This window comes from Crocodylus siamensis, chromosome 4 (assembly GCF_052110815.1).
Source record: "Crocodylus siamensis isolate JL-2025a chromosome 4, ASM5211081v1, whole genome shotgun sequence".
In the NCBI taxonomy this organism is placed as follows: domain Eukaryota; kingdom Metazoa; phylum Chordata; order Crocodylia; family Crocodylidae; genus Crocodylus; species Crocodylus siamensis.
In genome coordinates this window covers 157,889,670-157,902,399 of record NC_143398.1, presented here as the reverse complement: position 1 = coordinate 157,902,399, position 12,730 = coordinate 157,889,670, and the positions used below count along the sequence as shown (strand labels likewise).

The window sequence follows — 12,730 nt, the reverse complement described above, 5'->3', positions numbered from 1 at the left end:
TCTTCCTGTAACCAGTAGACCCTGCCTGCAGGGGCAGGACAGAGCCCAGGAGCGCTGGACCAGAGCTCGCCAGGGCATTCCCTGGACAGGGCACTGCTCACAACAGGGTAGGCCTTGGGCAGGGGCTACTTTTCCCATGCAGGTGATGTCAGGCAGCTGTCCCAGCTAACAGTGCCCCATGGCCACCCTTCCCACCGGCTCTGCTCTTACTTGCCAATAGCCTTTTCTCTGTTCCCCATCCCCCTCCCCCAGTAGCATGCTGGGCTGCCTGTGTGCTGGGCTGCTCCCTGGATGTTGGGGTCAGGCTGCCCATGTGCTCCTTCACTCCCCAGTTATGTCCTGTACCACCCTCAGAGCTTTCAGTAAGCTAACTTCGCTGCTGCCCAGCCCCTGCTCAAACTGGGAGCCTTTGCCCTGGTACCTGTTTGTGGCCCCTGCAAGAGGGTCAGAGCAGTGCCAGAATACAGGGTTGCTCACAGAGAGCTTGGCACGTGCCCCATGTGGTGAGCTCTTGTTCCTCACAGCAGCTGTAGTAGGCTGGGGCAATCCTGGGGGGACTAGGTGTGAGGGACCAGGTGTGGGAGAAGCCAAGCCTGGGGATGTAGCAGCTCCATGGCAGATCCAGGAGTAGAACCCAGGTGTCCTGACACCTGGTCCTATGGTGGCACTGGCTCCTCCCTTCCAGAGGAGAAGCTGGGCTGGTGAGGGCCGGACATACCCAGAGGCAGCTGAACCTCCTGTGTCACAGTACTGCCTGCTAGCCCCAGACTGGAGGTGAGTTGTTTCAGCCCAGGTTGGGCTGCGCAGTGTTTCCTCACAGCGTCTGTGGACAAGAGGCAGAGCCCTGGCACCATGCTGGGTGCAGCGGCAGGCATCTTGCATTGAACAATGTGATCTCTGGCAGTTAGTCTCAGCGGGAGCTGCTGGGGCCCAGCGTCTTGGGCTCTGAGCCAGCTCATCCCGCCAACTCCGAAGGGCTCGGGGTCAGCGCCTCTGTCCTCTGTGGTCCCCAGCCGCGTGGTGCCAGGGACGGGAATCCCTCTTGTTTGTTCCAGTCTGGCTCCATATGGCATCGCTTGCCCCTGGCCCCTGCCTGCTTCATCCCGTCGGCTGTGCCGGGCTCATTCAAAGAATACGGCTTCTGTCTGCCTGCTGCGACCGCCCAGACTGCCACCCGGCCTCCCCACGCCATCCCTGACCTCACGAGGGCCACGCTAGAGAGCAATTAATGCAGCCTCCCTTGCTGTGATGGGGAGCAGCGGGAGTGCGGCAGCAGGGACAGGCCTGCCTTTGATGGGGAAACAGATCTCCCATTGTTCCAGGCTGGTGGCTTCCCCTTTTGTCTTCACCCGAAAGTCTCAGAGGCTGGGTTGGGAGTGAGGGGCAGGAAGGTTGTGTGAGCTGGGGGTGCTTGGAGTGTACCCCTAGACCCAGCATGACTCTGTTTCCAGCTGCAGGGCATGTGCCTGAGGCTGGTGTTTGTAGAGATGGAGGATCCCTCTTGAAGATCACATGGGGCACAGACCTGTGTATGCAGGGGTCCCTAAGAGCAGTCCCAGATCCCTTCTTCCCCAGCCTCTTCCACTTCGCAGGGCACAGCTCCATCTTTGTTCATTAGCAGCTCCTTTCTGCCCTCCTGCATCTACGTCTCCCCCCCAAGTTGTCTTCTGCAGCAACTGTGACCTTCATAGATCTGGGGGCCCCCAGGGAGCCCAGCACCCGGAGCTGCTCTCAGTTAACCCTTGCATGCCTGGTGCCCACCTGCAGCAGCCATTGCTGTGTCTGGCACCCTGCCCTACTGCTGTTGATGGCTCAGCTGCAAAGGTAGGGGGCGGACGCTGCCCCACAAGAGCCATGCTCTTGCTCTCTGGGGAGCCTCCAGCTCACAACCGCCTTCATGTGCTTGTGGCTTTGTCAGGGTGGGGCTGCAGAGAGCCCTGTGGGCACCTGAAATGTGCTGGGTGCCTCTGGAAGGAAATTGATCCTTCCCTGTCTTGTTTAAGCTCTGCGTCTGGGCTGTGTACTTTCCACAAGGCTGAGAGGGTCCCAGGCATTTTCCTGATCAAACCACTAATCCCTACTCCCCTCCTGATGCAGGCGAGAAAGCCCAGGTTTCCTAATGCGCTGCTATTCCCTGCCAGGCCCTGCTTCCCCTCTCAGTTGCCCCTCGCAGGGAACAGAACGCAGGTATCCTGAGCCCAGCATGGCACGGCACTGCTGGGCTGGGAGACATTCCCCAACCCTACACTTGACTGTCACAAGGCTCTGTCACGAGGCTTTTCCCCAGCAGGGACTGGCTGGTCTCTGAGTAGCAGAAAAGTGCCTAGGATGCATTCCCCTGCTATTAGGCCTCTTCCTGTGCCAAGATACTGCTCCCCCCAACTTTGACTCCTGGATCCCCATTAGTGTCTCATCTCCCAGTATGTACATGTTGGGGGAGAGGGAACCTCTCTTCCCAGGCAGGCCACTGCCCTATGCAGGGACCATGGTTAGACCTGTCTTTGGGAGCTGGGGCTGGTTTTGGGCCATGGGGGCATTCTTCTCCTCTGGAAGAGGTGTGTGTGGCGGGGGGGGGAATCGCTGGCGCATTAGCTAGGGCCAGGCCTTTAATATCCTGTTTGACTGGTTTACTTGGCTCTAAGTTAAGAAAAACATCGCCAAACATCCTGAGGAGTTGCAGGCAGCTCTTTAACCCCTTCCTGCCCTGAATGCAATCAGGGCTCAGGAGCTGCGAGGGGCAAAGCATATTGTCTACCCCACCTTACCCCCAGTGCCTGCTAGCTAGGAAAGTCCCTCATCAGCCTCAAAGCTCTGGCTGGTTCCTGCAGTGAAGGCTGGAGTTGGGATTTAGGTTCACACCTGCCCAGCTGCATGTCCTAGGCTATGTCTCACACCTAGCTGGCAAGAGCAGGGACCTTGGGCTGTTTCTAGGGGCACAGAAGCAGCTGGGTGGCCCTGGATCTGCTGTTCTTCCTAGAGCGCTGAGAGAGCCAGCAGAGGTGAGTGCTGATGTTTCCAATGGTATTTCTTTTGACTTTGGGAAAGATCAAGCTCCTGGTAGAGTTTAAACTTGCATGTTAGGAGTGGGATTGAGCATCAGGGAAGATGGGGAGCAGTATGCATGCCATAGGCTCAGAGCCAGGAATAGTCTGTGCCTGCTTGGGTCGCAGTCCGGGTGGGAAATGAGGCTTGTTCTCCTCATGTTACTGGTGTGGAGCAGAGAGATCCAGAGACTCAGCCCAGGTCTCAGGGGCCTTTGGTAGAGCCTGGACTTGAACCTTGATTTCCTTTGTCTTCCCGTGGTTCCTGAACCATTCTCCCTTGCTCCACTGTTCAGGCTGTGCTGGTGGCTACTCTCTTCTCTGCCACAGGACTCTTGGCTCAGCTGCATGGTGGAAGGGCCAGATCGCCCCACCCCTTTGCCCCGTGAGATTCCCTCTGTCCTGGATGGGGTGGGTTGGTGCCTTATGTGACTGGGGGAGCTCAGGGTTGTCCTGCCCTCCTCAGAAGGGTGGCTGAGGTCTCACCTGAGCTGAGCTCCTAGCCCTAAATCCCACAAGCAGAGCAGCATGGGGAGAGGACTAGGGATAGCAAGGAGAAGGGGTAGAAGAAACAGGCTGTGGCAAGTGGCTTTGCTCTGCGCCTGGTGGCCAGGTGTGTGTCTCTGTGTCTCCTCTCTCCTGCTCATTTGCTAGGAAAGGCCTCTCTTCTCCTGGGACTGGATGAGCTCATCTGAGAGCCCAGCCGGGGGAGCAGACCCAGCAATGGGAGGCAGTGCTGAGCGACTCCAGCTGTCATGAGGCTGAGGAGGGGGGCAGCTGCGCCAGTGCCCCTGCTGCAGTGGGGGTTGGGCGCTCTCCCCCATGGCAGGAAGGGATGCATATGGCAGGAAGGGATGCATAAGCCATGGCTGGAGAAGCCCCCCATGCTTTGAGGGAGTGGCTGGGGGAAGGACACAGGAATTGAATGCCCCAGCTCCATCTTTCTGAAATCATTGGAGCTGTGCGGGGAATGCACCCTCCCCTGGGGAGTGTATGTGTTGTGTGTGGGGGGAGAAGCCAGTGGGGGGGGTGTTATTTGCACATGGCACCAGTCCCAGGTTTTCCCCTAGAGCCTTCTGTGTTCTCCTGGAGGCAGACAAGAATCAAGCTTCAGGCTTGGCCTCTGCAAAGCAAGAGAGCAGGACCTGTTCAAGCAGGGAGACAGGGAGGTCACGTGAGCTGGAGTGTATCGTGCCCATGCAGTTGTGGGGACGCTGGGGTGTGCAGCCTGCTCTGGTTCCAGGTGGCTTTGCCTTTCCTAACCAAAGCCAGCCCATGGGTTCTGTCTAGTGCCACCCATTGCACACACACTCCCCCAGCATTGTCAGCAGAACAGCTGAGCTACAGCTATGGGCAGAGACCTACTTCTGGGAGTCCCACTCACAAGCTTCAGAGCCCTACCTCTAGGCCACAAGCCATCCTAGCTGGAAGAGGGAGGGAGCTTTCCGAAAGATGCTTTCCACCAAGACACACTGCCTGAGCCAAGTCAAAGCATTTGTTTGGGACAGGTCAGCCCCTGCGGCATCTGCAGTGATAAGAGCCGGTCATGCTTCATACTGCCATTGGTGTTGTGGCTTTTGCATCTGGTAGGTCTGGAGATCTCCACGATCATGAAACTACCCCTTTCCCTTCCTGGCTGGACATTTTGAGATGTCCCTGGGGACAGGACTGGGCAGAGCAGTAGTGCTGGGTTTGGATGCTCTGACTGCTGCAGCAGAGGGTACTGATCTCCACTGAGGTGCCTTGTGATTCACAGTCAGTATGGAAGGCCCTCACTGCACCTGGGAGCCCACCTTGGCATCTTCCGTAGCGTGTCATCCCAGCTGCAAGCACACAAAGGCTGGGGTGAGATCAGAGGCCTGTTACTATGTATACATATATGTGCACATACACACATGCACAGCACCTGGCATGATGGGCCTGGGGCCTCTTGAGGATTCCTGTAATCCCAGTTGGTGGGAGGCCTCTGTCGGCAGTGTGTCGCCTGTGGTCTAGAGAGGGTCTGAACTGTGCTTCGTGAGAACGCTGCTGTGTACAGCCAGCTGTGCACAGCTGTCCTGGCAGACAGGAAAGGGTTCTTCTGTCAATGTCAGGGGTGGGGATGAGTCTGTTGAGAGCAGGCCTTGCTCCTAGACCTGGTGCCACCTGGCTACCAGAGAGGGGGAGGGAGACCTCAGTGCTGTCCAAGGGGGTCCCTGCCTCTGCACAGAGTGGGTAGCAGCAGGGAGACCCCAGCACCAACTTGTCTGGCCCAGGCAGAAGCTACCCTCCAAGAGCTTTGGGCATGGGAGAGTGTTTAGGACACTCTTATATGTGTATCTGTGTCTCTTTAACCCAGGGCACACTCTGGTGTCCTTCCTGGGAGATGAGGGGAGCTGCGATAGGGCCAAGCAGGTATTTGTTGACTGCATTCCTAGGGGCACATAGGAGAATGAATTCAGTCCCTGAATTTGTGTATGTGCTTGTGGACAGTCCCTGTATTTGTATGGGTTTGTGATTTTTGTAGTATATTATTTTTGGGTGTATGTGTGTGCTTGTGTGTGTACTGTGCCTGTATGCAGTCTGTGTGTATGTGCACACAGACATGCAGGAACCACTGTAGTGGGTACGGACAGTTTGTGTGCATGTGTGCACACCATTTATAGACACAGCTCCTTGCATATGTGAGTACATGCTCTTTCCTGGGAGGTGTGTATACTCACGGTGGGTGCCCAAGAGGCTGTGTCATTCTCTCACACCTTACTGATGCCAGGTGACTGTTGGGGCACATGTGTCCCCACAGTGGGAACTGGTCTCAGGTGGTGATGCTGTCTTGGGTGCTGCATCACTTTCCTTGGGGGCAGGATGGTGTTTCGCTTGTGAAGGCTTGTTTTGTTTTTAAAATCCTTGTTCAAGCTGGCTTTGTATGCCCTGCTGCATGTGCACACTGACACACATGCCCCAGCACTTGTGCACACACCCTGCCTTGAGGATTTGTCGAGCCTGGCACTTGTGCCTGTGGCAGTGCCTTGTCAGGCCCTGGAAGGGGCCACCCCATAGCTATGCCCCTCCTGTGAGACCCTCCTATGAGTGACCTGAGGGCAGCCTCTCCTCTCCCCTGCTTGGTTTCAGAGCAAAGGCTTAGGAAGTGCCCCTCTGGCCCAGGGCATGGTAGGGAGAGCATGGCACTGGGGTGCTGGCTGTGATGCCAGGTGTGGAGAGGATGGGGTGGATGGGGCAAGGCTCCCCGCAGTACTGTTCAGACGTGCAGTGTGGCACTCCCAGGATGCACTGTGTCTGCCTGAATCCCACATCTTATGTCTGTGGCCTGGAAATGTCAAGTCACATCTTGCAGGCTCGCAAAGTGCCTCCCGCCCATTCTGCCACAACCCAGGGGTGCTGCTGGATTCCAGATCAGCCCATGCCTCAACCCCTGTGCCTTGGCTTCCTTGGGAGGTGGCTATGGGGAACCCCAAGATCAAGGGTCTGGCAGCTCAGGGCTCTGATATCCGCTGCCTAGGGCTGCACGAGGGTCCGCGTGACTCTCCTGCAGTCATGCCCTCATGGGCAGGTGGGAGGTGCCCACCAGGCAGGGATGCTTCCCTGGGTGATGCTGTGTGTGTTGTAGGCTCATAGCTCCCTTCTCTGGTCAGTTCACAGGGGGTCCTGCTCAGAAAGGAGCAGAAGGACTGAACCTCCCAGAGGCTGTGGTGTAGACTGCATCCTCAGGGCAGTGCCAGCCAGGTATGCTCCTACCTATGTGCAGGGAGCTATCTGTGGCCTGGACACTGCTTTCATGCTTACACCCACCTGATCCCCCCACACTACCCCCCAAATACCCTTCATCTGCTCTGGTGGTGCCTGAAGCACAGGGGAAAGTGCTCCTGGTCTTGTAGAGAGCATTGTGTGGTACAGCAGAGAGGCACCTGGCAGCCTTGCAGCTGGCTCTACACTGAAGCAGCACTGGTGTCCTAGCACTGGGGCTTATCGGGGGAGCGTGGCCAGCTGAGGCTGCCCCTCCAGAAATACTGCTGACTGCCAGGATTCACCCAGTGCAGCCAGGAGTTTTGGATAGAAGCAGTTCCCTCCCCCAACAATGCTTCCTTCCTTTGGTGCCGGAAGGCACTGGGAGGACTTTTGTGACCCATGCCCCAGTGCCCTGCCTGCCTCTTGCATCATCCCTGATACATGCAACACGGCCCGCTCTATCGCACGCTGGCTTCTCACCAGCGTCAACAGCTGTGCAAGGCATTGGGGTGGGGGGGCAGGTCATTACGAGTGCATGTTCTTGGTCTCAGCAGAGCTATGAGGGGGATGCCCAGCAGGGTGGGCATGGGGTTGTGTGGCAGCAGCACAGACCTGGAGCATGAGTGCTTTGCAGGCTTGGCATTCTCTTGTTGGCAGCAAGGCAGATGGGGCTTTCTCCAGACCTATCTCAGGCTGGGGGACCAGTGATTTTCCCCAGCTCTGAGGCCCTACTTTGCTGGGGCTGGGCTTAGCTGGGGGCATCTCCAGCATGATGGAAGGAGGCAATGTGGAGTTCACGAGGCAGGGTGGGGCACAGGTCCACGACGGGCTGGGAGCAGAGGCGGTGGGTGGCTGTGCCAGGCTGCTGTGCCCCCACTTCCATGTTCTTCAGATCTGTCCCCAAGGCCAGGGTGAGCCCTGTGGAAACCCCTGCTCCCAGGAGCTGCCTGGTGTTGGGCAGTGCCATGCTGAGTGGTCCCTCCTCCCACGGGGGAATGCAGCAGACAGACCCTGAGCAAGCCCTGAGCCCTCTCCTTCTGTTCTCTCTCCCCAGCCATAGAGACGCAGAGCACCAGCTCTGAAGAGATCGTCCCCAGCCCCCCCTCTCCGCCCCCGCTGCCTCGGGTCTACAAGCCCTGCTTCGTGTGCCAGGACAAGTCCTCGGGCTACCACTATGGGGTGAGCGCCTGCGAAGGCTGCAAGGTGAGTGTGGGGCCCATGTAGCAGAAGGATTGCCCAGCAGCCAGGTCAGATGAGAGCACCTGAAGTCCTGGGCTCTAGCTATGGTTCTGACACCAACAACCCCTCCTCACTGTCCCCCCCGTCCAGCTTTGGGGGAGTCATTTAACCTTGAGGCAGCTGCTAGCGGGTTCCTTGGGATGGGTTGGGAGGGGACAGCAGCTCCCAGTGTGTCACCTGTGGGTACACCAGGGTTCTGCTTCCACACTTCAGGAGGGTTCTGCTTGTTTCCTTACCTGAACACTGGGGTCCTTATTACTAATCCACCCCGCAAGGAGCCAGCAAGCACTTGTCTAGGTCTGGACAGCCCCTGTAATGGGTTGGAAGTGGATTTTTGGGGGGTCGTACCGGTGTCTGTAATGATCTCACCCTGATTCACAAAGAGCTTCCCCCCTCTCTCTGTGTACCAGCCAGGCCTCCTCCTCTGTGGTGCCCATCTTTCCTGCCAGGCATAAAGGTCAGGAGCCCAACGTTAGGCCACTCATGGCACGTGGTGCCCTACATCTGGCTGGTCAGCCCTGCTCCCTGGGTGTTCTGCTCTGGGCTGTGCCAACCCCAAAGTGGGCACAGTACCTGCTCAGCTGCTGTGGCTCCTGCCCACACTGTGGGCAGGATGTGGAGCCTTGCTTGTTGCAGCAACCTACAGAGTTCGGAGTGCTTTGCCAGGCAGGGTGTAGTCACGAGGTCTCAGGACCTCATGGAGGAGAGTTAGCATCTATCCCTTGTGGGGCAGGGGAGGGAAGTTGAGGCACAGAGAAACATAAGGATTTGCCAAGGTCTGCCAGCATGTCTGCAGCAGAACCAGGAAATGAACCCGGGAGTCCTGGCTCCCTGCTCTAACCCGCTAGACCTCACTCCTCCTAGAGCCAGGTCAGGAATGCAGGGACTTCTGGACTCCTGACTCAGGCATGCTGTACAGTGGAGAGAGCCCCTTCACCCATACTTGGGGGGTACTTTGCAAAGTATTTAGACATTGGGAAGTGCCAGGTGCTGAAGGCAGATGTTCCTGCTCCATTCAGAGAGCCTTCCAGGCAGAGGGCACATGTAGCCCTGACCTGACATGGGGTCTTTTGGGGTTCCAAGGGCACCTCTTGTAATGCTTTCCTAAGCATTCAGTTTCCCAGCAGTCCATCCAATCTCCACAGGCATGTAGTGTTTCTGTACTTTCGAGGCACCTAACCCCTGCATGGGAATGAGTTTGACCAAGCCCAGAGGGTGGGGGCAGCAGCTCTTGGTTTGCCCTGTACTAGTGGGAGTCTGGTTTTCAGGCCGCTCTAATGGAGACTGGGTGAGAGGAAAGGCTCATAACTGGGGGTGAAGCTAAAATAAAGCTGCCCTTTACCCCAGAATAAGACTGCTTGTATTGCATCAAGGGGAGGGGGATGACAATTATACCAGAGCATCTAGGATACTGGGTCTTAGGGCTTGCCTATATGGGACAAGTGATGACCGGCTTGTCCCAGTTAGACCAGTATGGAGATGCCTGATGCTAGCATAGCTTATTTCCTTTTGGCGTAGGGAATAAAGGGGTACACTTCATACCAGTGTGACCTCATCCACACCTGACACGATGCTGCCTTGCATCACGCAGCAAGACTCATCCCACGCTGTGCCTTCTCACGGCACCGTACTATGCCCTGTGGGTAAGAGAGCAGTCCAGAGCCAGGCTCAGGGTGAGGTAGCTTCCAGTCCAAGGCTCCACAGTTGTGTTGGTGGCAAGGCAGGGGAAGTGGGTTGGATGAGCAGTGCTGCCTTGCTCACTACGCCTGCGGCCTGGGTGCTTTCCACAGGGCTTCTTCCGCCGGAGCATCCAGAAGAACATGGTGTACACGTGCCACCGGGACAAGAACTGTATCATCAACAAGGTCACACGCAACCGCTGCCAGTACTGCCGCCTCCAGAAGTGCTTCGAAGTGGGCATGTCCAAGGAGTGTAAGTGCCTAGGCACCAACCTCCCCCCCACCCTTTTCCCCGGGGCAGGGCAGGATGGGTGAAGCTCCATGGGGAAACTCCAGGCTCCTGGCCCCAATCCCACCTCCGACCAAGACCTTTCTCTGCAAGGGAGAAAGTGCTGCTGGTTGTGAGGACGGGGCAGGGAGATAGGGCTGACTGGAGCAGGCCGTGCTCATTGTGGGGGCACCCAGCTCTAGGTTCTCCCTTCCGCACATTGAGCCTAGTAGGGCTGTAGGTACGTTTCTGGGGGCTTGTTGTGCGGTGGTCAGTGCCGTTCGGTAAGTCCCAGGCTGCTCTCCCAGGATTAGAAGTGAAATCCCATCCCCACCTTCCTGCCGCATGTCTGCTGGGGTCAGGGGGAGACATAGGGTCTGGTACCTGTCCTCTGAGGGGTGGGCCGTGGGGGTGGCTCTGTAGGGTCACAGGAAGCATAGTTTGGTGGGGGGAGGGTGTGAGGAGTGGGGGGTGCCTGTGGGAAGGAAGGGGGGGTGGGTCTGGGTGCCCAGCCCTGCAGCGGGCAGGGAGCCATCTTGGGTGCAGGTAACATCCCTCCACCTCCGTTCCCCCACACCCAGTCACAGGGATTTTCCAATTTGGGCCACGCAGCGGGGACCACCCCTTTTGAGCCAGATCCAGGCTGTTGCCTTGGCAACCCGTGATTGATGATGTCAGAGATAAATGACGCTGACAGAGGCCTCCTGGCGTCTGCGTGCCAGTTGTCATGGAGCCCGACTGTAAAAACCTCCCTGCTCACGGCGGCATCGCCGGGGGTTAGATTAATAAACTGGGGGGGATCGATCCGGCTGGTATGAGGGGGAGGGAGGGAGGGGAATGGAGACCAGTTGGGGGGTGGGGGGAGCTGGAAACAGACGGGCAGGTGGTGGGGGAGGGTAAGAAAAAGAGGGGGAGAGGGAGGGAGAGGGTTAGGGCGCAGCTGTCTCGGCCCAGCTCCCTGCCGTATGCCCCCCACCAACTGCAGGGAGCCTCCTCCCCTCACGGCACCAAGCAGGAGAATGCAGGAGTCCTGCCCACCGGGCCCCTGCCCCATCTGCTAGCTGGAGGGAGGACAGCGGTGAGGAGACATTGTTAGCAGGGAACGGGCATCATCCCAGAGCTGGGGGCAACAGTGCTGCCAGGACCAGCTGCCCCGTGTCAGGGAGCAGCGTGTGCCATGCAGAGGGGGCAGGCAGAGATGGCAGAACCTGCATGAGTGTGCTTGTGTGTGCAAGTGTGCATGCATGTGTGTGTGCGTGTGTGGAGTCTTGCCTGGCGCAGGCCAGGCAGGGTGCCCCGTGGGGAACCCAGAGCGGGTGGGGGTGGATGAATGGACGTCACTTGGCTCAGGGGCCCCTCTGCCTAGCGGGGAGCCATTGTTGTCCCAGTGCCCCCTTCTCCCCCAGTGCTGGGCTGTGTCACCATTCCCACCGCCCCATGGGGGAGGCCGAGGGGGCCTCTTGGCCTCCCAGGCTGTGAGAAGAGCCTAGTGCACCCGGTAAAGCGATCCTCTCTTACCCGGCTGCCGGCTTGGGCTGGTTTCATGTAACGGGGCGGGGGCGGGAGGGATTAGCTGAGGCCGCCGTGTGTCTGGGGTTTTCACCATGCCCCGGAGCTCCCCGGCAGCTGCCCGTCCGCGTCTCAATAGCATTAGCGCTCGCTGGATGATGAACGCCTTGTCACAGCTGCAATTTTCTCTTCCCGAATTATCCCTGCATTTTTCTCCTCTCCACTTTATTGAATTTGCAGAGCAGACATGAGTGATTTCCGAATTATTCCGGCTCCCCTCGCCCGCTCCCCTCCCCCGCCGCGCCAGGCGCTGACCTGGCGTGAGTGATTATGTGTCTGGCATAATCGCCTGGTAATGACTCCATTCCTTTTTTTAAAGAAAAGTGTTGTGCGGCTTATGGCTTGGGTGGACATTTGTCAGCGTGGCTGAGCGCACAGGCCTGCAGAGGCTGGCGCACGTCAGGTTGCCCAGGCCCTTCCCCCACCCCCAGCCCATGGGTTTCTCCCTCCAACTGGTCCAGCCTCCGCCCTGCCAGGGCAGTCCAGACCTCCGCTGTGGGCTTTGCCTTCCTGCCTTCCTGTGCAGATGGCTCTGAGCTTATGTTGGAGGCTGGCTTGCCATGGTGGGGGGTGGGGGAAGAGGCCCTCCTGCCCCCTTCAGAGCAGTGGAGCCGGATGGGGAGAAGGTGGGTGTAGTGCAGAGTGCCCTGCTCCCTGCGGGGGTCCTTCTTGTTGGCCCTCTTGACACGTGCAGAGGGTTTGGTGGGCTTCAGGGCTAAGGCACTGGCCAGAGAAGGCGGTGGCTCTGCTTCATGCTTGCTTTGAGACCTTGGGGCAGGGACCGTGTTGCGGCGGGTGCCCATGCACAAAGAAGCCCTGAGTCTTGGCGTGTTTTAGGCCCATGATAGCATCTGGTGCCAGATAGACCCACTTCCCCTACCGCAGGCTGCCTGAGACTCAGAGGGGAGGGTCTGATGTCTATACACCACACACCCAGCCTTCTCCATCCTGCCCCTCCTGGCTTGTGTGTGTGGGTGGAGATCCACAACTCCATCTGTAGAGGTAATTTCCCCTGTAGTATGCTCTTTGGTGTGGTGAATCCATAGTGGGCACATGACCACTTGCCCCAAATAGGTGCCCACAGCAGGTGCTGCTACAATGTCTGACTAGTAGGAGGCGGGGGGAAGAGGGGCTCTGTTTGCACAGCAAAGTTACCCCAACCAGGTGAGCAGACAGGTAGCCAGTACATTGGTGTATTACTTGCCCCA

General features: G+C 58.1%; 1 protein-coding gene across 4 annotated transcripts in view; it reads left to right on the top strand.

Annotated features, from left to right (window-relative positions):
- Window positions 1-12,730, top strand: part of RARA (retinoic acid receptor alpha) — a 110,050-nt gene that overhangs the window by 92,072 nt on the left and 5,248 nt on the right. For 3 of the 4 annotated variants that reach the window (XM_090044466.1, XM_090044465.1, XM_090044467.1), the window contains 2 exons: window positions 7,822-7,970; window positions 9,797-9,938. The exons of the other annotated variant lie outside the window; for it this stretch is intronic. In XM_090044466.1, the coding sequence (XP_089900592.1) occupies window positions 7,822-7,970; window positions 9,797-9,938 (291 nt within the window). The remainder of the gene's footprint in view (window positions 1-7,821; window positions 7,971-9,796; window positions 9,939-12,730) is intronic. 4 annotated transcript variants of the gene reach the window in all.